Source organism: Acanthochromis polyacanthus, chromosome 7 (genome assembly GCF_021347895.1).
Source record: "Acanthochromis polyacanthus isolate Apoly-LR-REF ecotype Palm Island chromosome 7, KAUST_Apoly_ChrSc, whole genome shotgun sequence".
NCBI lineage: Eukaryota > Metazoa > Chordata > Actinopteri > Pomacentridae > Acanthochromis > Acanthochromis polyacanthus.
This window is the reverse complement of record NC_067119.1, coordinates 35,766,693-35,792,238: the sequence shown is the minus strand read 5'-3', so window position 1 is coordinate 35,792,238 and position 25,546 is coordinate 35,766,693. Positions and strand designations below refer to the sequence as shown.

General features: G+C 39.2%; 1 protein-coding gene across 1 annotated transcript in view; it reads left to right on the top strand.

The window, feature by feature from the left end:
* Nucleotides 1-25,546, top strand: part of LOC110963350 (tight junction protein ZO-2-like) — a 180,200-nt gene that overhangs the window by 119,005 nt on the left and 35,649 nt on the right. The window contains 6 exon segments of the mRNA XM_051950651.1: nt 2,369-2,407; nt 2,410-2,476; nt 7,719-7,837; nt 9,880-9,943; nt 11,067-11,217; nt 12,092-12,200. Coding sequence (XP_051806611.1) covers nt 2,369-2,407; nt 2,410-2,476; nt 7,719-7,837; nt 9,880-9,943; nt 11,067-11,217; nt 12,092-12,200 — 549 coding nt within the window.

The following is a 25,546-nucleotide window of genomic DNA, read 5'->3' as shown; positions in this document are numbered from 1 at the left end:
TTAGGGACCTGACCTCGTAGGAAATGGAGGAAATGTATCTCTATTAGTCCATTTGAGGGAGTAAAGTTCTGTTTTTTTTCTACCCATCATTTTGTCTCTTTAAAAATAAACTTGCAATCATATGGTCCCTGCAATCAGGTGATTATATTTATGCAAGCAATTCAAGGAGGGCTGCAGAGCAGTTATCTCTGTCTTTAAGAAGTTTTCTTTTTTGAAATTTGCCCAAATGACTTTTACTTTTTGAGCTTCATTATCTTCGTATTTTTTTCGTCAGGTCACAGACAACTCCACTTCAGTCTAAATATCAATTGTCAGTTCTCAGCTCTCAGCTGTGTGTGTGCTCTTTTATGCATTCGTGCATCTGCCCAGCCCACATTTGGTGTGGGGTTATTTTTGAATTTTGTGCATAATGTTTCAAAATTTTTAAATTTTCCACACAGTTACTTTGTATTACTTTGAACATGCTCATATTAAAGCTACTTTACTGTCATTTCTATCATTTTGTTGCTAACTGAATGTACCGAAGCAGAGAGCCTGAACAACAAAAATCTCCAACTGTCCAAACAGTTGGAGATTGATCTAATTTTTTTTTATTTTACAAAGATGTAATAATATGAAAGTATAAAGCATTTAAACTACTTTTTCATTAAAGATAGACTGATTAATTTTCAATTGAGTAAAGTTGTAATTTTTTGAGAAGGTATATATGTATGATAATGAAAAATAAACCTGGAGCTAACTGTTCAGAGCAAAATGTGTAGATCATTTTCATACTTCGGAGCCCTGTTGGTGTGCTATGATACTGTGATGTTTTCCTGATATCTTGGAAGCAATATCCAACACAGTTCATTCACAGTAACGTTAATGGGATCCAAAACCAGATTTGTAGTGTAAATGTTTGTGAACTAAATAAATTAGTTGAAGTAATTCTACTTCAGGGACTGCAGAGAGCAGTGGACTATTGACATCTTGTTGGTTGTTGGAAGTCCAGATGTCTGCATGCTCACATATAAATGGCAGTTTTTTTGTTTGTTGATATGTAGGCCTCTGTCAAATTTCTGCCCTCCTCTTCAGAGCAGTTTACTGAATGCACACTAACTTTAAATTGAGGGAGAAAGAAAGTGAATGAAAGCAAAGTGTTTCTGGGGTTGTAAAGCAGCACTTGTCATGTTGAACCCAGATGAAACATTTGTAGAAAGTTTCCTGTTTTCAGTTTTATTGTATCTCTTTAAATGCTGAAAAAATGTTTCTGTTTTATATCAAATCTCATTTTTATTATTGCTTTTTGCCCACTCACGTATAGCAATAGAGCTCGTGTGTTTGAGACAAATCTGGATCAACTATGCAAAAGTCTTGTGTTGGAGTGGCATATGTAACAGAGCTTTCATTCACTCTCTTTGCATATCATGTGTTCATGACTAGAACACCAATATCAACACAACTCAGATGTACATTGCGCCATTGTGTTATCAGTTTTAAATATGATCGATACTGCTACATTTTTTCAGGAAATTGTTCTCATTAGCATCCTAATGTCCTGCCACAAATAGTTTTCTCGACACCTGAGTGACAGCTGATGTAAACACAGGATTGGGCTGAGCTTATCAATACTGTTCAGTTAAAAATGCCTGATCAGCCCTGATGCCTGAACGTTTGGGATTGGATCGGACATCCCTGCCTGTTAAGTATTTTTCTGATAGAGTATAGTTGAAATATTTTTTATTCACTGAACCAATTGCTCAATTTGTTCATACAAAGATCATTTTGCCTGTTTGACCAGAGAACATACACAACTTTTATCACCTGTTAATATATTATTATGTCTCAAAAAGATTTTAGGCAGTGGATGCTGTGTGATCTTCGCAATTTGACTGTGGTCATCTCAACAAAATAACTGAATAAAAGGACTTGCTGCCCATGGTAGTCTTCGATCAAACTGACAGTCTTATTAAAATACACATGTTGTTGCCACCAGTAACAAAACTAGTATACTAACATATATGGGTACCAATGGTGGCCTGGACAATAGTGAAACAGTCAATAAAGTAGGTTTTTTTTGTTTTGTTTTTTTACACAATTTCAATAATCATGTTGCTTTTCTCTTTATTTTCTGGACTGACTTCTGTTGACTAACACTGCTTTTATCTGCTTGTGAGCTTGTTTTCATGATTCTGACAGCTCTAATAAATCCTCACTCTGTCATGGGGTAATAGCTGGTGGTCTGCGCTGTCTTGAGGTACATTGTATTTGGAGGTGTGGTGGTGTGGGTGGTGACGGCAGCTGTGGTGGGGGTTACAGTGTGCAGTCTGGAGTTAATTTGTGAAAACTTTGTGTGCCTAACTCAGATGTCTGTCTGCTTGTCAATCAGACATATCAGAGATGGAGTCATCATACCACTCCTATTCTCCCCAGAAGAGAGGAGGTCCCACCAGTCTGACCTGTCCTCCCACTCTTCTAATGAAAGGGACAGCCACAGGTAGGGTGAATAGAAGCCTGGTGGGTGCATGAGTTTAAAGTAAGTCTCACAACTTGACACTAATGTCTTCCACAAAACTTGTGACCTAATTTGAATGTGATCTAGTGGACTTACTTATTGACTGCTTTCACAAAACCAAAGACTTGATTCGAGTCTTGTTTTGGTCAAATGTCCTGTTTATCTGTATTGCCCTTCTACAATGTATCTATGCTTCTGTACCCTGTCTTACATAAAGTTTTGATGAAGCAATGTGGCTATTTTTTTCTATGAATTATCCATTTTAATGCTCACTTTCTTGCATGCAAATCTTAAACAATTCCATCTGTATTGTCAGTGACCACAATCCCTACATGTTGTTCTTAGCCCTATCTAAGACAATCGGAATTGATGAAAGAAATATGAGTTAAGTTTTTTCCCCCATAGCAGAATGATAATGAGTTGTAACCACACCGTTCCACTAGGCCAGGGGTCGGCAACCTTTAACACTCAAGAGCCATTTCGACTCGTTTCCCACAGAAAAGAAAACACTGGGAGCCGCAAAATCCTTTTGGCTTTTAAAATGAAGACAACACTGCATATATCGCTTTTTTACCTCTATGCCCTTGTTAATCAGTCATGATTAATTTATTACAAAGCCTCTAATTAGATAGATTCATTTTTTTAATTGTGTCCTACCACTAATATTTATCTTGCTTGGTTAATGTCATTTTTGCTCCTGGATCTCATATGTTACTTAACGTTAGCTGGAAATCAATATTTTGTGAATGTCTATTTGACTTGTAAAATCTATTTATCTTAAGCTAATAACTTTTCTCCGGTAAGTCGCTGCCCTATTTTCCAAGACGACACTCCTCTGACTCTCTGACCTGCTGCCTGGATGTTGGACGTGACATCGAGCCGCGCTCTCGTGAGTAGCGTCCTACGCCGCGGTGCACCGAATGAAAACACAATGGCAGTAGCGAAAGAACTGGTCACCTTTTTCACTGTGACATCTTATTTTGCGGATTTTCCGAAGTCGGTAAAGCGAAGTCTTAACTCTTACAACTCAAAACAGAGTTGTAAATGTTAGTGTGCTGGCAGGTGGTTTTAAAGGGAAAGTGCAGGCGTCAAATGAAAAGAAACGTACAGTGTTGAGGTGAGTAGCTAAGTAGCGTAAGCTAACAAACACAGGATGTCAGAAATAAAGCTAGCTTATCATCTTGTGGAGGTTAAATGTCGTTTATCTTGGCTTTGTTAGAGTTGTTATGTTAGATTAGAAAATTTTGAGTTAACTCAAGAAATGTCTATCATGCTCAGTTTGACAGCACATTCTAGCACTAACTTGTGCGGGGGGAGTCACATGGCTAATTTGCATATGTAAATAACTACGCATCTCTTTACGCTAATCATGAATCCATAACAGTTAAAATAATCTTAGCCAAACATTTTTAGCAAGTCAGTCCAATACTTGGACTCAATTAAATCCAAGTCACATAGACCCATATCCTAGTCGAGTATTTTGGGCAGATTGGTCCAGCAAGTCCAAGTCCCCAAAACTGGGACAAAAAGTCTCCCTCGGCAGACTTTATTCTTATAAATTAAAAGTATAAACCTATTATCAGAGACTTTTAGTTTCTTTTGTAATGTGGCCCAAACACTCCTCGTAACACAAAAAGATAACATGATTCAAGCGGCTAATACTAGCTAGCGCACGTTAGCTCCCGGCGCCTAAATGTATTTTCTAAGATTAGAAAAATCCAACTTACCTTATCAGTGTCAGCCATCTTCTCTTCTCCTTTTCGTCCAGAGGAAAGCAGTAGAAAGATATCGTTTTATTTACATCATTTCTATTGTTGCACCACGGGACACAACACAGGCACCATTATATCGTTGGTTTGGTAAGGACACGGAAGTGATGTTTTTGGACACGATGACGTAGTTACTAGCCATCCCCCCTTTTAATTTATAAGAATAAAGTCTGCCGATGGATACTTTTGTCCCAGTTTTGGGGACTTGGACTTGCTTGACCAATCTGCCCAAAATACTCGACTTGACTAGGATATGGGTCTATGTGACTTGGATTTAATTGAGTCCAATACTTGGACTGACTTGCTAAAATGTTGGCTAAGATTATTTTAACTGTTATGGATTTATGATTAGTGTAAAGAGTGCCGCAGTTACAGCCATGGCCATAAGTTTGGACACAAGTACCATGACGCTTGTGAATCTTAGAAAATACCACAAAATTGTCACTTTACAATACAGTACACAACTCCTGAGAACTATATTAAGTTTTCATATTTTAAAAAAAAAACATCAAAAGAGTTTGGTGTCATTTTGTTATTCTTACCAAATTCGGTTGTGAAAGTACAGCATTTTTTTTGTTTATTTTCTTCTGATATTATGTTTTGGGAACAAGTTGTTCCAATTGTTGGAATTTTATTGATAATATTATATCCCTTGTTGATTTGTTGACTAATTAAACTGGTGCTGTCAAAAAATATTAGTTATGTTCTGTAATAGACATCAAAACAGACATAGTAAGTCATGCTGTGTCCAAACTTATGGCCATGGCTGTATTTACATATGCAAATTAGCCATGTGCTCCCGCACAAGTTAAGTGCTAGAGTGTGCTGCCATGTGAGCTGGTCAAACTGAGCATGAATAGACATTTCTTTGAGTTAACTCAAAATTTTCTAATCTAACATAACAACTCTAACAAAGCCAAGTAAACGACATTTAACCTCACACAGATGATAAAGCTAGCTTTATTTCTGACATCCTGTGTTTGTTAGCTTACGCTACTTAGCTACTCACCTCAACACTGTACGTTTTTCTTTTTCATTGACGCCTGCACTTTCCCTTTAAAACCACCTGCCAGCACACTAACATTTACAACTCTGTTTGAGTTGTAAGAGTTAAGACTTCGCTTTACCGACTTCGGAAAATCCGCAAAATAAGATGTCACAGTGAAAAAGGTGACCGGTTCTTTCGCTACTGCCATTGTGTTTTCATTCGGTGCACCGCGGCGTAGGACATGGAAGTGGTCCGTGACGTCACACTAGCCATTCCAGAGCTCTAGAGATAGTAAGAGTTGCGACACTCATGCTCTCGCAGCGGGGCGGTCACGTGGTTCATGTAAGCCTGAATAGTTCCAAACAGGCAGCGCTGTCATTTCCTTCTATGGGACTGAGAGCGGCGTTTTCACGGTAAAAAAAAAGGAATAAAATCACACCTCCAAGTACTTGTTTGATTATTAATTCTTTGGAGTATGTATGTAAATGTCAGTTTTACATTTTGAGCCGTAAGGTGACATATTCAAGACACTTTTGGGGTTTGGGAGGGAATGTTTCACATTCGTGTTAGCATGGAAAATCGACTTTTACACAGAAATGTAAGATGATTGAAGATGTTAATTTTTGCCCAGCTGTATTATTGTATTTCCAGACAATGTCTATATTTCTCTGATTCACTTACCCGTAGTCTAGGAGTTATTGAAAAGCAGAGTAACAACAGTCCATTCAGCAGATAGTGTCCAGCCACTTCTGATGAGGCAGGAGTTGACTCACTATAACCATTTTAAGACATACACAAAATATATATATTCAAGAATAACAACTCATTATGCTTTGATGAATGAAATAGTATGTTTTATTGACAATGGGAGAAACAATGAGGGTCTTCGTGTCTTCAGTGACTGCTCTCGGGATACTGGCAGATAGATAGATACGATAGATATTAATAAATATATTTGTTAAATACTTACAAGTATAAGTTTATGCATTATAAAGGGTCTCATATAAAGGACGTAGTCTTGACAATTAAAAAGAGGTAGCGATGTAGCGAGGTAGCTTTCAAAGAAGAGCTAACAAGCACAAGGCAATGCCTGAAAGTCGGTCATCTGCCAATATTCACAAATACAGATAAATGTATGCACCACAAAGGGCTTCTGATATAATATAAAGACGTTAAAATTAAAAAGAGGTAGCGACTCATCAACATTTAATCCGTCAATATATCTCTGGAGATAACTTCACAGCTAACAGCAGAGTCGAGCTAAAAAAAGTAGCAGAAATTCGGTCGTCTACCAAAATAAAAAATATATATAATTACGCTGCGCAAATACAAATAAAGCTCAGCATATGCATCATAAAGAGCCTCTGATAAAATATAGGCAGTTGACAATTCAAAAGAGGTAGGCATTTCATCAACTTACCTCCACATATACTAAACAACCTGCAGTGCAAATGAACGGTGGCTGTCACTGTCGAAGCGGTGCTTGGAACTAAACAAGCCTCCACAACCCGGAAGTAGACCGAAAGAAAGCGTACAACGGCACCCTATGGGAGTGTCGCAACTCTTACTATCTCTAGGGCTCTGGCCATTCCCATTAACCTGACATATCAAAGAGTAGATACTGAGCAAGATAATAACTCACGAGTACCCGACACAATGCAGGACTCTGCTGTGAAGGCGGAGGCGTGCGGCAGTGGTGTATTTGCGACAATTTGTTTTTTTAAAAAAAAAAGAAATTTGAAGGAGCGACGACTAGGATTTAGGAATTGTGGCCTGCCGCTGCTGAATGAATGTAGAGCAAACACTGGGATCCGAAGATCAACAGGACTCCAGATGAATACCCGCAGGCCGGCGAGTGTCGGAGATTGACGGCTGGGACGCATATTTAGACAGACAAAAATGAAGACTTTTTTTTTTGATGTTACAAGATCACCATAATCTTCAAATTTAGAATTAAATTTAAAAAATAATAACAATTAAATTGTAACAATTAATAAATTAATTAAATAGCCTGCTGATTATTTATTTTCCAAAGTTACAGGGAGCCGCAACAGAGGGATGAAAGAGCTGCATGCGGCTCCGGAGCCGCGGGTTGCCGACCCCTGTACTAGGTGATAGCACAAACCAGAGAAGACGTGGTATGCATCCCACATTTTGGAAACACTCAGAACTCCGTAAGCAGCCACATAGTTATCCGTATGACATGCAAGGAACTAGTATTTACAGACATGAGCTATGCATGTTGTTCCACATATGTAGACCGCTTGTATGATTATAAAAGGATCAAATAAGACCACTGAAAATTGCAGCTGAGACGCCATCTAGGTAGACGGCTTTATTGTAATTTTGTCCATCTCCTGCAGGAGCTAATTTACCATATTAAGGCTTGAACTATTTGCTGTTACACCTTGTAGTTCTTTTAGAGGCTGTCATTCTGTGTGTGTTTGTGTGTGATTTGGGGTAACAGGGAAGAACAAAAGAGAACAGCTGAGATGTCAGCGATGGCCTCTCCATTTAGAGTGCCTGAAGATCCCCTGGCATCAGTGGAACTGAACTCAGATGAACAGCACATGGAGGAGCTTCCAGGTTATCTCAGCCCTCACATTTACACATGATGATCGTTTTCATGCAGACACTCAGTGACAAAAGCACTGCTGCTAGTTCTGCTGATATATTGACATATTGAAAACCTCAAAGCCTCCTTAATTGATTTTTTTGTTTTTCTGGACACAAACTGCAAACTCAACATCTGGCAAATAATCATTTTAAAACTCTTTATAAGCATTCCTACTTACGGTGCTTAACAAATGTATCAGACCACCACCCAGTGTAAGGTGTTTGCCACCACTGCCCAAAATTAACAGTATTGCCTATTAACACAATGTTTTTATGCTTCTGTAATGGTTTCTCTGCCTGTATGTGCAAGCTCTTTAATCAAAATGATTTCTTCAGTGTTAAAAGATAGTCATTGTTGTTATCCATGAATTTTCAAATTTACTGTTTTACAAAAAAAGTTGAAAAAACTAGTAAAGCACATCATTATTTTTTAATTGAGATGCCAAATTAAAGTTATTTGCTTGAATTCCTGAACAGAAAAAATGTTTTACTCGTTTTTTGTTATTTTTTATTTATTTCTCACTTCTCAGAAAATTCCAGTGTGATGGCTCAAATTTGGGTATAAAAGCGTAAATTCAGTTTGAAATTCCTCACTCCTGTTCAAAGTGGTGAAGCATAGTTAACTCATTGAGAAAGACAGAGTCCAAATTAAAGCACCTCATGATGCTGGGTGGTCTTTGAGACAAATGGGGCAAAACAAAAAGTATTCTCACAGATCAGAATCTCCAGCATGACCACAAGCAGATGACTGAAGGAACAAGGCTTGAGGGGAAAAATGGCTGCTAAGAAGTCATTATTGAGGCTTCAAATATCCAAAAATGTCTAAAATTTGCCACGAAGCACAAACACTGGATGACTGGAAGAAGGTACTCTGGACAGATGAGTCCAAGTTTGAACTCTTCGGTAAGCATCATCGTGTTTATGTCCGCAGAAAAACTGGAGAACGGTTTGATGCTTGATGGGTTGCACCCACAGTTAAAAACACAGTGGAGATTTCATTATGGTATGGGGTTCCATTTGTGGAAACGGCATGGGCAAATTAGTTAAAATGGATGGTATGAACAAGAAGGTCCACCACAACATCTTGGTGCATCATGGAATCCCTGGATTGAACCTGATTGGTTGTGGGTTCATATACCAAGAAGACAATGACCCCAAACATACTGTGCAGAGACTACTGGACCAAGAAAACGGAATCTGGAGTAATGGACCTGATGGACTGGCCAAGTCAACATCCAGACTTGAATTCTATTGAACAGATCGGGGATTTATTCAATTCAAAAATAGATGGCTCATAAAATTCATTCAAAGCAAGTCTCTGGGAACAGCTACAAACTATTTGGAAGTCAATAATAAAAGAGACTATGAAAAAGTCCATAAAAAGAATGGCAGCAAGAATGCAAGTTGGTATCAGGGCCAAAGGGGGTCATACAAAATCAAGCTTCCTGGTTAATATATGTGAATAAAGATTATATAGTTGTTCCTAATAAATAATAATACAGTTTTTAGTTTGAAACACGTTCTGACAGATTTCTAAACTATTAGTGTTTCCTTGTTTTTATGACAGGTGGTCTAATAAATTTGTTAAGCTCTGTACATTTCAGTCATGAAGCCACACCTGCACTTGTTTGGATGTTATGCTTGTGCTCAACTGAAGAATGTAAGTCCAGTAGTCAGAGCTCTTTAAGCTCTATCTTTGGTCACTTACTTGTGATAGAAATATCTGGCTTGTTAGCTGCACAAGTCTGTTTATGAGAGATTTTTACAAATTAATTAGGTCTGGTCACCATATCACATACAATCATTTCATAACATGTCACTGCTGACTCTTCATCTGAGCATTTCTAAATAAAATTATTGTTAGTGGCTTCTCTCTAAACTCTGACAGTCCTTTCAACCAATTGGTAATTTTCCTAAGTTTCATTGTCTGTCATTTACTTTTTTGATCTAGTAGGTTGTTAGCAGCTATAAACTGTTATTAACAATACTCTTCCCGATTTTCTTGTCCACAGCTGCTGTAACGACAACACCCAAGATTCTCTTACAACCTAGTCAGGAAGACGAAAAAATATATGGGCAAGTTTTTATTTTTCTCCTTTTACTGTTCTCTATGCTTCTTTCTTTTGTTTCTTTCTCTCCCAATTTATTTATTTTTTGTTAATAATATGAAAATGTTTGTAATCTCAAATAATATATATGTGAGACCCTTACTGAATGGTGATCTTCACAGCATTCAGTATTTAAATGCACCCATCAACTGATGTATCCAAAGTAATTTAAATCAATCCACTGGACTTTAAGAAAGACCTGATTGTAAATTGGTGAAAGATGATGTCGCAGACCACCCAAAAAAATTCCGCAGTCTTCCTTCACTTTAAGGAAGAAGGACACTCGTTTCAGGACACCAATGTTCAGATTTTGGACAGGGAGGACAGATGGTTTGAGAGAGGAGTGAAAGAAGCCATCCATGTCAAAGTAGAGAAGCCATCTCTGAACGGAGGGGTGGTCTGCGACATCATCTTTCGCCAATTTACAATCAGGTCCTTTCAAAACTCCCCAAAAGAACTACTCAGCAGGCTCATGCTAATGACCACCATTAGCACACGAGGGCTCAGTGACATCTGTGCATTTCAACGACCCCCACCGATACTCACAACGACCATCATTGAGTAGTCAGATGAGTTTTGATATTGGTCGTTGGAATAATAGCCCTGGACACACCTCACAGAGGTTTAAAAGCTGAGGCAACACCAGCCACCACCAGAACTGAAGAAGCCTCTTGGATGAGAGGTGAAACGTCTACAAGGAACTTTCTTAAAGTCCAGTGGATTGATTTAAACTACTTTGGATAACCATGACCTGGATGAATGAGAACCTACACAGACATCAACTGATGGTTATCAAAGTGATTAAACTTGCCTGTTTCTATTTCAAGGTGACTGCTTTGAGTAAAGGGAGAATAGTGAAAGAAAAAATGAGCATTGAGCAGCAACAAGTGATAAACACTGAACAGGTTTGTCAGGACAGTAACTGTAGATCTGAAACATACCAGAGATACCAGCAGAAAGGTACTGGGACATAGAGGACAGAAAGGAAAAAACACAAACTAGGGGAGAGAATTTATGCATTTGCTCTGCACGTTCATGTGAGTAAACCTGGTCAGTATTGTTAAGGGAGACATGCGTTTCTGCTCCTGTAGGCCAAACACAGTGATGGTAAATTTCCAGAAGGGAGACAGTGTTGGACTGAGGCTTGCAGGAGGCAATGACGTCGGCATCTTCATTGCTGGTGTTCAAGTTGGGAGTCCTGCTGAGGAAGAGGGCCTCCGCGTTGGAGACCAGATCCTAAAGGTAGTCTGACCCACACAGAACATAGGAACAGTGAAATATATACTACTGTTTCTACTTCCAAAAATGTTGAAAGGGCTGCTATTTATTTTACATTAATTGAAAAACTACAAAGAATTCTTCCCATCACATTTTCATTTCATTGATTCAATATTTCATTCTGTGTAAACCCTTGTCTTTGGCTTGCATAGTTCTTTGAACTTGCAAATCTAATTGAGTTACATTGAAATGGTCTGTGGTGTAAACCGTTGTCTTGTTTGTTTGGTTTAAACTTGTTAATTTGTTAAGCTGTCTGGAGGTTCTGTGAAACTATATGTCCATTTCCAGAATCCAACATTTGTCTTAGTTTATTTTCTTGGTTTGAAAATGAACTGCATTTATCAGTTTACAATGCTGCTGCCACCGCTGGAGCCACTTTGAGACCACATGTTGTGGTGCTACCAGCAGCTTTACTAAATTGTAAGTGCCTGAATTCAATACTAACATGGCCAGCAGAGTTTTCAGTAGCGTAGAACAAAATAGCCATGACTGTATTTAACATGTGTTAATGACACACACAATAAATTTCCATCATGTCTGTTTTCTTCAAAGCACAAAAATCAAGAGTGTCTGAAGCATTTTGACTCTTTAATATAATGAGTTCAGTTACTCATCATATCAAGTGAAAGGAAAACAAGTTACTCAAGTTAGCCATGTTTCTAAGTTCATAAGCAGTCTGAGAACTGTATACCATTGGAAACCTGATTTCATTGAATTCCTGTGATTTTTATCAGTGTCATAAACTTGCGGAGTTTGCACAGAGAAAATTATTATGTTGTATGTGATATCTGAATAGCAAACAGTCCTAATTATGGTACCTTTTGCCTGTGTCTTGAAGGTGAACAACGTTGATTTTCAAGGTGTAGTGAGAGAGGAAGCAGTCCTCTTCCTACTGGAGATTCCAAAGGGGGATGTGGTCACAATCCTGGCACAGAGCAAACCTGATGGTAAAACACCATAAAGAATGATCAAAGTTTTTCTTTTCATCAAATAAATCTATATAAAGAATACAGTTAAAATTTGAACAATAATTCAGCCTCTCTGTTGTACGCCTTGCATTTTCATCCCCAAGAAACTTTTGTTTTCATTACCTACTTTAGGTCAAAATATCCAGAATGTGTAAAGATACCTTACATTTTTAATGAAGGATTACCATCAAGTTCACCAAGCACACTGATGCTCCCAAGTAGGGAACTCTTTAGGGAAATTACTGTCCTTTAAAAAAAATAGTACTACATATCTGTGACCTATTGTCAAACATTTGAGCAATGAGAGCGGCAGGCACAGTAGGATAGTCAGAAAGTACTAGGAGGCAGACTAGCATTGCATTTAGTGTTTTTTGGTTGTAGGATTTTTGCTAATATGATCATGGCACACATCGTCCACTGTAGCATGTTTATATATCACAGTCTGACCTTGTGCATGATGTGTTTATGGAAAGCAGTTTTTTACCATTCAAAAGCTGAGTTTGACTGGGAATAAAGTTGGAGATATTAAGACATTTTGATCAGTTATAACTACACTATGATGAGTCCAAATTTGTCTATCAATCTGTCTATCAGTTGTCACCTGACCTTTCAAAATAACAGAGATGTCTGATATTTGGTTATGACTAATTAGAATAGCTAAAGATATTTCAAAATTCATCGTGATTAGTCTGAGTTGTTGTTCCTGGTACCGCTCATGGGAGGCTTGCCATTAGATACTGGTCTAGCAAAGCATGTGAACAGTGTTAACAGAAGTAATGGAGGCTGTTCTGGTGGATATGATTGCTACATTTCTGTGAAATATGAAGAGTTCTTCACCAAGGAGTTTGTGGAGAACAAAAGCTTCAATAATTAATATTAATATCAAATTATTTTTTGGCTAGAAATGTGTGTTGTGTACTTTTCCACAATAGTTTGCAGTCACACCTCAGAACCATCATTTCTCTCTCCCTGTTTCTTTCACTTTGATGCTTCCATGTAATTATGGAGATACATGTTTGCTCCCCTAAGGATTTTATACCAGATTAGGCTTGTTTTGGTTCATCCAAGCATGACACACGTAGACAGCCACACAGAGCTGTTCAACAACACATTTGGTGATAGAAAGCAACACAATCTGTGTTATGTAATGAGAACATTGGCCTCTTTGAGCTTGGGGCTCTGAAAAAAGGGCTTTAGCCTTTTTATTGGGGGAAAATGGAGCTAAAGCACGTAATATTATGAAGCAGGGCACTGACCTTACAAATAAATTGTAAATTCTTCACTGCATTTATGAAAAAGAAGGAAGTAAGAAAAAAAAACAGTTTATGTTTTATGCATGCATTTTTTGTCCCCTCATACTATGATTTATTCATGAAAGTAGCCCTTTTCTTAGACAGCCTAGTTAGAAGCATGAATCAAATACAAATCTACATTGTTTATGTGTATGAGTGCATGGCAAATTATGTTTTCTGTGTATTTTCACAAGTTATAATTAAATGGTCTGCCATTATTGAAGCATCTTTTTCACCTTAACAGTTCCAAAAACAGAATATTTCTCATTCCCCCAGAGCTGCCATGCATGTGCAGGGACAAGAGATCAGATTGATGCAATATTACATTATAACATACATGTAACAATGCTACCTGATGGAGTTTATAAGAAATACTGACCCCTGCCCCCCATGACCCTAATGAGGATTAAGCATTGTATAGATAACAGATGGATGGAAGTTACAATGGTATTCTCTACTAATTTTTTGTTTCCTCTGTCCACACTCAAGTGCAACTGTGAATGTTTAATCTGTATTTGTTTACACTGACTGGTGTGAATCCACATAACGCTCTGCAATCATTCCCCCTCCAAGGCTGTTTGGAGAACTTGACACAGGAACAGCCACCGTGGTTTCTTCCATATCTTCCGTCTGTAGTCTTTCATCCCAATTCAGTCCTCTGGTTTAAGATCATGGAGGGTCAGGGTCCTCATACCTTTTTTAAGGTTGTGAAACACATGTATCTCACCATAAAATGTGTGCAATAGAGATATCTACATAATTGTGCAGGGGAGCCTATTTGCTAAGATGCATCATCAGGTGACACAAATCATCTTTAGTAATTCTGCTTATAATGGTTAATTGTAACACTATTCTGTATGGGGTGTCTGTCTTTCTTGTGGCCCTATTCACCTTATTCAGGAAGTGAGGCAGGGCGGCGCCATTTTTGAGATCGACTTCCGGTTGACCGTCTTCGCACTACAACAACATCGAGTCCTCTCGCTCCTGTAGCTACTTTTAACTGTTCTTTTAAGCGATTTTAACATGTTTGGCATCAATTGCGCTGTCCGTGGGTGCCACAACAACTGGGGAAAGATGAAGCTTTCTCTCTCTCAGAATTGTTTAGAGCACGGAAAGGTTAGATCTGAATGCTGCTGACCAGCTCATGGCTATGTAAACACACAGCTTGCATCGGTCACTGTCAGCGCAGCTACAGCGATTCTACCAAAGTTCAGTTTCCACTAAAGACCTAGCTATGCCATCAGTGAGGTAAAAAGATACTCTCTGCTATTTTGAAACGTTGTTATGACTGCGGTTTGGTCAGAATCAGTTTTTTGTTGCTCCAGGGAATTAGCATTAGCTTGTGACAGGGCTAATAACACAGTAAACCGCAGGAGCTGTTTCAGAAATGACAATAACAACCTCCGTTTGCACAACCACATCGTATATACATGAATCAAATAAAGTTTTATTCCAATCAACATACCTTCCATAATATCGCAGCAGCGTGACTGCAGGACCGTCCCAACCCAGCGATACAGGAGCATCCCGTGGTCTCCACCACTGTGTGAGGAGGTACTAGCCTGACTCAGGCTGACATTAGCTTTAAGAAACGTATATTCCCGTTCTTGATGTAACAGAACAGCGCCGACTTTACCACTGTGCAAATATTGATAGGCTTCAGTGCTCTTATAATTCCTCATAGCCGTGCGATCAACGCCAAGAGACAACACGATAAAGTTAAAAAAATATCGCCATACATGACTTTTCATGTCATCCTCCCACTCTGTAATAAGTCGCGGATGAGGCAGACTTGATCCATTTCTGTTTTTTAAAGAGGTTTTCGTTACTTCCCACATCACTTTCTCAGTTGTAAACACTGCCATGACCGAGTTACCGGAAGTGCTACTCAAAACAGGAAATCCCACCCGTTGGAAAATGGGCGGAGTTGAATAAGGTGAATACCTGTATTCATAGGTCTGTCTTCCAAAAAATATTTCAAAGAGCCCAAGGCTCTTACCATTGGTCTCATTTCAGTTCAAACCAAGGCGAAGATGGTTCTCTAATTCTAGCCTAGCTTAGCTAGACTGTATTCCCGTTATAAGGGATATACGGGAATACGGTCTAGCCCTCCTCCATTGACACATTTTGACAGGTTTTCAAGCTCCGAGCAGATCAGACTGAACCAATCAGAGCACCAGAGGCGGGAGTTAACGATGCGACCGCAACAGAGCGAGGTTTCTCTCGTGCGCTTTCCTGTGTTTTGCACGGGCTGAATTTGTCCTTAAAACCTCAACAAGAAGCAGCTCTTAAAGCTTTTCTTTTTAAAAAGGATGTATTTTTAATTCCAGCAGGCTGTACGATAGACTGCGTAATGCTGCCCTCCACTGTTGAAAGGGAGAGCTTAGATTTTCCTCAGGACCCCTGTACAGCGAAGGAAGCTGTTAAAACTACAAAACATCATGGCGGAAAGGCAATTGTTAGGTCGCTTAGTGATTGCGTCACACATGTGTTACGCTGATTGGCTCTCTCCAATTCAAGCTGTGATTGGTAGTCCCGCCTCTGGGCTAGATTTGGTTCAATGGAGCAGTTCCAGACTGACTTTATGTGTATTTGTAATACACAATATAAAGGCTGTCTGGTCCCCAGGCAACTCTAATTCAGCCCTATTTCAGCACAGCATTTAGCCAGTTTGCTATTAAGTCTGCCATTTTCTTTTCCACAGCTCCTTTCCTTGCTGGGTGATAGACAAATGGTGGTAGAACTCAAAGGGGATGACTCACCTCTAATGCTGTGTTGACAAAATTTGTTTAATTGTCTCTATTAATTGACTGTGAAATTCCCTATCTTGGCATTATTTTTGCCCTGGTGTGAGCTTGGATGTAGGGTATGAGTCAGTCCATTTTGACCACGTCTATTATGACATGGCAATACTTTTTTCATTCATTTGGTGTCAGTTCAATGAGGTCCATTTGCAGATGGTAAAAGAAACAGATATTTAGGTAAGCAGGAGTTACTGGGCCAAATCACATATCACATCTAAGTTAAGCATTAGCTTCCTTCCAGGAACGTTTGTCATCTGGTTTAGCTCTGTTCTATTCCATTGAGGTGACTACATCTTCTATAACAGGAAGCTGTAAATAGGAGAGAATTAATCTCTATGTGCCTTTTGTTGCTTTGTCTACTTTTGCATTTCCTGTGGAAATTGGAGCAGTTTGTGTGTGCATCACATTTGCATATTACAAATGACTGTGGAGGTAGCTCAGCTTCAGATAGGTCAGACACTCTTACATGATGTGCTATTGGTTTGTTTGTTGACGTGAGGATTTGTCTTTGCTTCCATACAGTGTACAAATCCTGTACCACTTCAAAAGAATAGAGACTACAGATACTATCTATATTAACAGACTATTAGTATAGATAATTACAGTCCTACCTTCTGCCAATTTACAGGTCTCAATAAAAACGTTCAACTCTGCTGCAGGTGCAGAGAATGGAGAAAGCAGTGGTGCTGCTGTTACTGTGGGGCGCTGTGTTGCAACCACAGCATGAATTTTACAAGTGGCAGGATCACATGAGAGTGAGCCATCCACTGACTGCTCTGAATCTGCATTGCACCATTGCATGTCTTGCAGTCCGAGGCTGAAGCTGCAAACCTGAGTTAGAGCTGCAATACAGTCATGTGTTTGCCCTTCTTGTGCTGTGGGAAGGAGTACAGCTGTGTCAGGCACTGTGCAACATGTAACAGTGACTACATGTGGTCCTAAAAATGTCCATGCCTAGTAAACCTACCAAGTCAATGGAGGTAAACACAGCATTTTCTACTGTTACCATTGCCCTCAGGCAGCTGGGAAGCACAGCTGCCACCTAGATGAAAACATATTCAGGGAATTGTTTTTCCCCCCAAGTTGTTGTAGCAAATCAGATGCCATTGTATGAGTAGCCAGCCATAACAACCCTGGACATGCAAACAACAAAGCATGACTGACTTAAATCCAGGACTCAACATCTTCTTCTCCCCCTGCTCTGGACCTCTGGGACTGTCACCAGGGCAACCTCCAGCTGGCACCTTTGATCTTCAGATGTTCCACACAGCTAAGACGCCAAGTAGCATCCCAGACCATTGTTGCCTTTGTTATTCCTACAAAATACCACACACAACCCAAACCTACTTTTGGAATGCAAAATGTAGACCAGTTGTCATCAAGCTGTAATATCTGTGTCTTTGGGGGTGGAGGCCCAGGAAGGCATACATTCAAAGACCATCACAGTACACTAAGACACATGAGATATCTCCAACCCTCACACACAGCCCGACACATCACCAGGAAAACACCTATCCTCTTCTGTTAAATTCAGCATTTCATTTTTAACTTGTGTAGCGATATACTAAACACTGAAATCAATAATCTGTCTTATGACCACTTCCACACTATAGTTTTGCACTTGTGTCATCATGGGAAACGCTCCCAGTTTGAAAACAACACAAAGTCTGTATAATGTCCGTTTTACACTTTTTATGTCTACAAGTACGCAAAGATCATAAATATATTTTGTTATCTCACGAGGTCCCTTAGAGTTCACATGGAGCCCTTCTCAGATGTCCACGTTCAGCCCAAAATTTGTCTTGTATGTTGTGACTACACTACAAGGGCGATAGTGTGGATGACCAGCAGTAGACTACATACATACATCCTGCTGTGCATGTGTGGAGCATAAGCCTCCAAACAGACTGCCATGGACTGGGAAAGTACTATATTAACAGCTGCTATGGATCTGCAGGTGTTCCCAGCTGTCTGTGTGCACCTCTGCAGATGTTAAATCGAGACTTAAAGAGGTAGGGGTGGAGGATAGAGGTCAGCAATAGGATTTTCACTCAGGTTTGTCCCCCCTGTAGAATCATTATTCTTCATCATAGGTTTAGGGTGGTTAGATTTTAGAAAATAGAACAGTAAGGGTTGAAATAAGACCCATTCACAACGTGTTTGAATCTCCTCCGATTTCTAGATTAGCAGGGTGTCGAGTCTCACTTCATTAAATAAATGATTGGCTGGAAAGGAGTGACAGTAAAGCAATTGCGCACATAACAAATATATGTTTGTTGATATTCATTACCCTACATACAGTATATTACATATAATAGTAGTATATGTTTTTGGGGACAGTATTAAATTCCATATTTATTGCAATATCTCAATCTGATATTATCCGTGCAGTGCAATTATTGTAAAGATAATAACATATCTATGCAATAATGAGTTATTATTTGCACACTACATATCATTCCACAGGAAACTGTACCAGAGTTTTGTAATTATGCTTGATACATACCTGTACATACCACTGTAATAATATTATGATGAGAAATTAAACTTCCGCAATCCTTACCAATTTCTTCACCCAACTTCACCCTCCTGCTTCTCAGTTAAAGATATTTTTTCATATCGTTGGCTTACTGCCTATAAATATCATCAAACTACTAGTATCATCAGGTGATAATACTAGCAGATGTTTGAAAAGTTGGATGTATGAAAAATGTATTTTTAAAAAAATTTCTTTTCATTCCAATGAATCAAAGATTGTAGTCATAACATTGCCACCAGTGTACAATCCTAGACTCTGGGTTGACTCTGAGTGGCACAAATCATCATTGAAGATAGAGTGATTATGATTCAATCAAGAGATTGTGGATCTCAGGGTCAGTCTCATATCTTAAAGGCTTGAATTCTCGGTTAAATGGACACACATTCTTGCACAAAGAAAACACACAAGGCTTTAATTTGGTCTAAAATGAAAACATTTATTGACTATTCTATTAATAATACAGTTGAACTATATACAATGCATATATGATGTGTATGTGTGCGTGCGTGTGTATGAGGGATGTGGGTGTGTGTGGTGAGATCCTATGTGTTTTCAAATTAGCATAGTATGGTGAGGAGGAGCCAGATAACTAACCTGATGAGGTAAACGGTAATTTGGATTAAGAATTCTAATGATTTGTAAAAGAATAAACTGGCGAATTTACACACGTGGACAAAATTGTTGGTACCCCTCAGTTAAAGAAGGAAAAACCCACAATTCTCACTGAAATCACTTGAAACTCACAAAAGTAACAATAAATAAAAATTTATTGAAAATTAAATAATCAAAATCAGCCATCACTTTTGAATTGTTGATTAACATAATTATTTAAAAAAACAAACTAATGAAATAGGACTGGACAAAAATGATGGTACCCATAACTTAATATTTTGTTGCACAACCTTTTGAGGCAATCACTGCAATTAAACGATTTCTGTATTTGTCAATGAGCGTTCTGCAGCTGTCAACAGGTATTTTGGCCCACTCCTCATGAGCAAACAGCTCCAGTTGTCTCAGGTTTGATGGGTGTCTTCTCCAAATGGCATGTTTCAGCTCCTTCCACATATGTTCAATGGGATTCAGATCTGGGCTCATAGAAGGCCACTTTAGAATAGTCCAACGCTTTTCTCTCAGCCATTCTTGGGTGTTTTTGGCTGTGTGTTTTGGATGGTTGTCCTGTTGGAAGACCCATGACCTGCGACTGAGACCAAGCTTTCTGACACTAGGCAGCACATTTCTCTCCAGAATGCCTTGATAGTCTTCAGATTTCATCGTACCTTGCACACTTTCAAGACACCCTGTGCCAGATGCAGCAAAGCAGCCCCAAAACATTACTGAGCCTCCTCCATGTTTCACCGTAGGGACAGTGTTCTTTTCTTCGTATGCTTGGTTTTTGAGTCTATGAACATAGAGTTGATGTGCCTTACCAAAAAGCTCCAGTTTGGTCTCATCTGTCCAAAGGACATTCTCCCAGAAGCTTTGTGGCTTGTCAACATGCATTTTTGCAAATTCCAGTCTCGCTTTTTTATGAGTTTTTTTCAGCAGTGGTGTCCTCCTTGGTCGTCTCCCATGAAGTCCACTTTGGCTCAAACAACGACGAATGGTGCGATCAGACACTGATGTACCTTGGCCTTGGAGTTCACCTTTAATTTCTTTGGAGGTTGCTCTGGGCTCTTTGGATACAATTCCAATGATCCGTCTCTTCAATTTGTCATCAATTTTCCTCTTGCGGCCACGTCCAGGGAGGTTGGCTACTGTCCCGTGGGTCTTGAACTTCTGAATAATATGAGCCACTGTTGTCACAGGAACTTCAAGCTGTTTAGAGATGGTCTTATAGCCTTTACCTTTAAGATGTTTGTCTATAATTTTTTTTCGGATGTCCTGGGACAATTCTCTCCTTTGCTTTCTGTTGTCCATGTTCAGTGTGGTACACACCTTTTCACCAAACAGCAGGGTGACTACTTGTCTCCCTTTAAATAGGCAGCCTGACTGATTATGAGTTTGGAAACACCTGTGATGTCAATTAAATGACACACCTGAGTTAATCATGTCACTCTGGTCAAATAGTTTTCAATGTTTTATAGAGGTACCATCATTTTTGTCCAGGCCTGTTTCATTAGTTTGTTTTTTAAAATAATTATGTTAATCAACAATTCAAAAGTAATGGCTGTTTTTAATTATTTAATTTTCAATAAATTTTTATTTATTGTTACTTTTGTGAGTTTCAAGTGATTTCAGTGAGAATTGTGGGTTTTTCCTTCTTTAACTGAGGGGTACCAACAATTTTGTCCACGTGTGTAATTAATCGAGCAGTTAGTCACATCAAACCCCTGATCAGGCATAGAACTCAGCTGGTCTTACGGTCAGAACCGTCCGTCGGAGTCTCCTGCTGGCTTGGACTTTGCGAGCCGGGACGCTTCACAACGCACCTGGACTTGCTGGTTCGGAGCGGTGTGTTGTCGTTATGGCGACGCTTGGATGTTCCGCCTGGGTGGATCGGTTCAGTTGCCGGAGATCTGATCTAGAAGATTTCCGGTGTGGTCAGCTGAGGGCCGGGGTCCGTTTGATGGAAAAATTCACATGGTCAAAAAGAATGAGGGCTCTCGTGATGTTTTAGCAGGCATTAGCCGGATAAAAGAAGGGATAAACTGTAGAGCCCAAAATTAGAAAAAAATGTAAATCGGTTTTTAATCAGTTCTTTATCGATATTCACTAATAAAACGAATAATTTCGGCTTAAACTGAGAAAAATGTCCAGATTAATGTTACAAAAATTAAAAGATAACTAGTCAACAAACTTTGAGATGAAGAAACTTCAAAAGATAGAAAAAACGCGCTTTAGATAAGGAAAATAATGAGAGAGGCTTGACGTGGAGCCTCCAGAGAGTGAGAAACAGGAAGAGACCGAGACCGAGCACTGTCCGGCCTTTTAAGGTCGAAGGTTTAAGGGGCCCTTAGATATGTTATAGGTGAAGGGTTTCCTGTCACATTGATAAACCTGAAAATTCAAAATACATATCAGAAATATGAGTTTTGAAAAGGTTCTTTGTTTCTCAAAGAAAGTGTCTCTTTGTTCTCGGCTCCCATGTGTTCTTCTCCAGCAGTCATAAAATTTTCCGACTGTTATCTGATCCTGGTAGAATGTGGAGATGTCTCTGGAGAGGGTCTCCTAAGCTGGGAAGGGACTTCAGCATGAAAGTTCATTAAACAAAACATCCATAGCATAAAAGTCAAAGTCATTGCCTTTCAAAAAGAAAAGTTATTCCAGGTGTTTAAATGTTCAGCAGGGAGATCCATCTTTCTGTGAATGACAACACACAGACATACATATGTCCCAATCTTCCTGTAGTAATTGGTGTTGGTCAGTGCTGGAGAGAGAGAGCTTTTCTGAGTTTGTCTTAGGCCTTTGCTAAATTCCTACAGTCATTAGCCAGAAGGATTTGAGAGAAGTGCTTGTTCTAATGAGACTATCTAACTTGACGATCATTTGCCCCTACGGAGTATACACCTGAAACTCTAAAAATATAGTGCCTCGTGCTTTCAAAGCAGTCTGACATTTCAACAGTGCAAGTAATACTAAAATCCAAATAATATCCAAATATCTGTCAAGGCTCTAAAGGTCAGAAACATTTTTATTATTTTTCAAAGTGCTGCAGAGTCCAAAATCATTTCAACATCAAATTGATTCAGAATATGGTGGTCAACATGTGTCTAAACCTCATGCTAGTATTTCACTGTTTGCACTCCACTCCAAAAGTACTGGAACAGTGAGGCCAGTTCCTTTATTTTTGCTGTAGACTGAAAACATTTGAGCTTGGCATCAAATGATAAATATGAGACAAGAGATTAATATTTCAGCTTTTATTTCCAGGTATTTACATCTGGATCTGACACACAACTTAGAAGATAGCAATATTTGTAGAGGAACACCAATTTTTTAGGTGAGCAAAAGTATTGGAACAGAGACTTAAAATAGATTAAAATGAATAATGTTACCCACTGACATCACTTTTGCAGTCTTCTTTTGTGATGCTTTCCCAGGTTTTCACCACAGCTTCTTTCCGTTGTTGTGTGCTTTGAAGGTTCCTCCCTTCAGTCTCCTCTTCAGCAGGTAAAATACAGTTCTATAGGGTTGAAGTCTGGAGATTGACTGGGCCGGTCTAAAACCTTCCACTTCTTACCCCTGATGAACTCCTTTGTTGTTTTGGCAGTGTGTTCAGAGTCTTTATCTTGCTGCATGATGATCTCCTAATCAATTTGGTTGCATCTGTCTTTAAACTGGCAGACAAAATATTTTTGTAGACTTCTGAGTTTGCTGCTACCATCATGTGTTACATCATCAGTGAAGAATAATGAGTCTGTCCCAGAAAAACCATGCAAGCCCAAGCCATGACATTAACTACACTGTTTCACAGATGATCTTGAATGTTTGGGATCATGAGCAGAACCTTTCTTTCTCCAAACTTTAGCCTTTCCATCACTTTGGTTCATCTTTGTCTCATCAGTCCATAAAATTTTGTCCCAGAATTTTTGAGGCTTATCTCTGTACTTTTTGGTAAATTCCAGCCTGGCTTTCCTTTTCTTCTTGCTAATGAGTGGTTTGATCTTCTGTTGTAGCTTCTGTACTTTTGTTTATGAAGTCTTCTGTGAACAGTGGAAGTGATACCTTCACTCCTGCCCTCTGGAGGTTGTTGTTGATGTCATTCACAGTTGTTTTAAGGTCTTTCTTTACAGCTCTCACAATGTTTCTGTTGCCAACGGTTGCTGTTTTCCTGGGTCTACCCGTCTGTTACTTAGTACACCAGTGGTTTCTTTCTTCTGCAGGATATTCCATATACAGTGCCTTGTGAAAGTATTCGGCCCCCTTGAACTTTTCAGCCTTTCGCCGCATTTCAGGCTTCAAACTTAAAGATATAAAATTGTAATTTTTTGTCAAGAATCAACAACAAGTGGGACACAATCGTGAAGTGGAATGAAATTTATTGGATATTTTAAACTTTTTTAACAAATAAAAACCTGAAAAGTGGGGCGTGCAATATTATTCGGCCCCCTTGCATTAATACTTTGTAGCGCCACCTTTTGCTGCAATTACAGCTGCAAGTCGCTTGGGGTATGTCTCTATCAGTTTTGCACATCGAGAGACTGAAATTCTTGCCCATTCTTCCTTGCACAACAGCTCGAGCTCAGTGAGGTTGGATGGAGAGCGTTTGTGAACAGCAGTCTTCAGCTCTGCCCACAGATTTTCGATTGGATTCAGGTCTGGACTTTGACTTGGCCATTCTAACACCTGGATACATTTATTTGTGAACCATTCCATTGTAGATTTGGCTTTATGTTTTGGATCATTGTCCTGTTGGAAGATAAATCTCCGTCCCAGTCTCAAGTCTTTTGCAGACTCCAACAGGTTTTCTTCCAGAATGGTCCTGTATTTGGCTCCATTCATCTTCCCATCAATTTTAACCATCTTCCCTGTCCCTGCTGAAGAAAAGCAGGCCCAAACCATGAGGCTGCCACCACCATGTTTGACAGTGGGGATGGTGTGTTCAGGGTGATGAGCTGTGTTGCTTTTACGCAAAACATATCATTTTGCATTGTGGCCAAAAAGTTCGATTTTGGTTTCATCTGACCAGAGCACCTTCTTCCACATGTTTGGTGTGTCTCCCAGGTGGCTTGTGGCAAACTTCAAATGAGACTTTTTATGGATATCTTTGAGAAATTGCTTTCTACTCTCCCATAAAGGCCAGATTTGTGCAGTGTACGACTGATTGTTGTCCTATGGACAGACTCTCCCACCTCAGCTGTAGATCTCTGCAGTTCATCCAGAGTGATCATGGGCCTCTTGGCTGCATCCCTGATCAGTCTTCTCCTTGTTCGAGGTGAAAGTTTAGAGGGACGGCCGGGTCTTGGTAGATTTGCAGTGGTCTGATACTCCTTCCATTTCAATATGATTGCTTGCACAGTGCTCCTTGAGATGTTTAAAGCTTGGGAAATCTTTTTGTATCCAAATCCGGCTTTAAACTTCTCCACAACAGTATCTCGGACCTGCCTGGTGTGTTCCTTGGTCTTCATGATGCTCTCTGCACTTTAAACAGAACCCTGAGACTATCACAGGGCAGGTGCATTTATACGGAGACTTGATTACACACAGGTGGATTCTATTTATCATCATCAGTCATTTAGGACAACATTGGATCATTCAGAGATCCTCACTGAACTTCTGGAGTGAGTTTGCTGCACTGAAAGTAAAGGGGCCGAATAATATTGCACACCCCACTTTTCAGTTTTTTATTTGTTAAAAAAGTTTAAAATATCCAATAAATTTCATTCCACTTCACGATTGTGTCCCAATTGTTGTTGATTCTTGACAAAAAATTAAAATTTTATATCTTTATGTTTGAAGCCTGAAATGTGGCGAAAAGTTCAATTGGGCCGAATACTTTCACAAGGCACTGTAGTTGTACAGTCTATGACCAATGGTTGTGAAATGGCTCTGACTGATTTTTCATCTTCTCTCAGCTTCGCAATTGCTTGTTTTTCACTCACAGACAGCTCTCTGGTTTTCATGTTGGTTCCACCTCTAACTTTTGCACAGGCAAAACCCAAATCTGAAACTGAACGTAGGCATTGAGCACTAATTAATATTTAAATAATCATTGTAATAGAACATAGCAGAGTAATAAAAGACACCTGT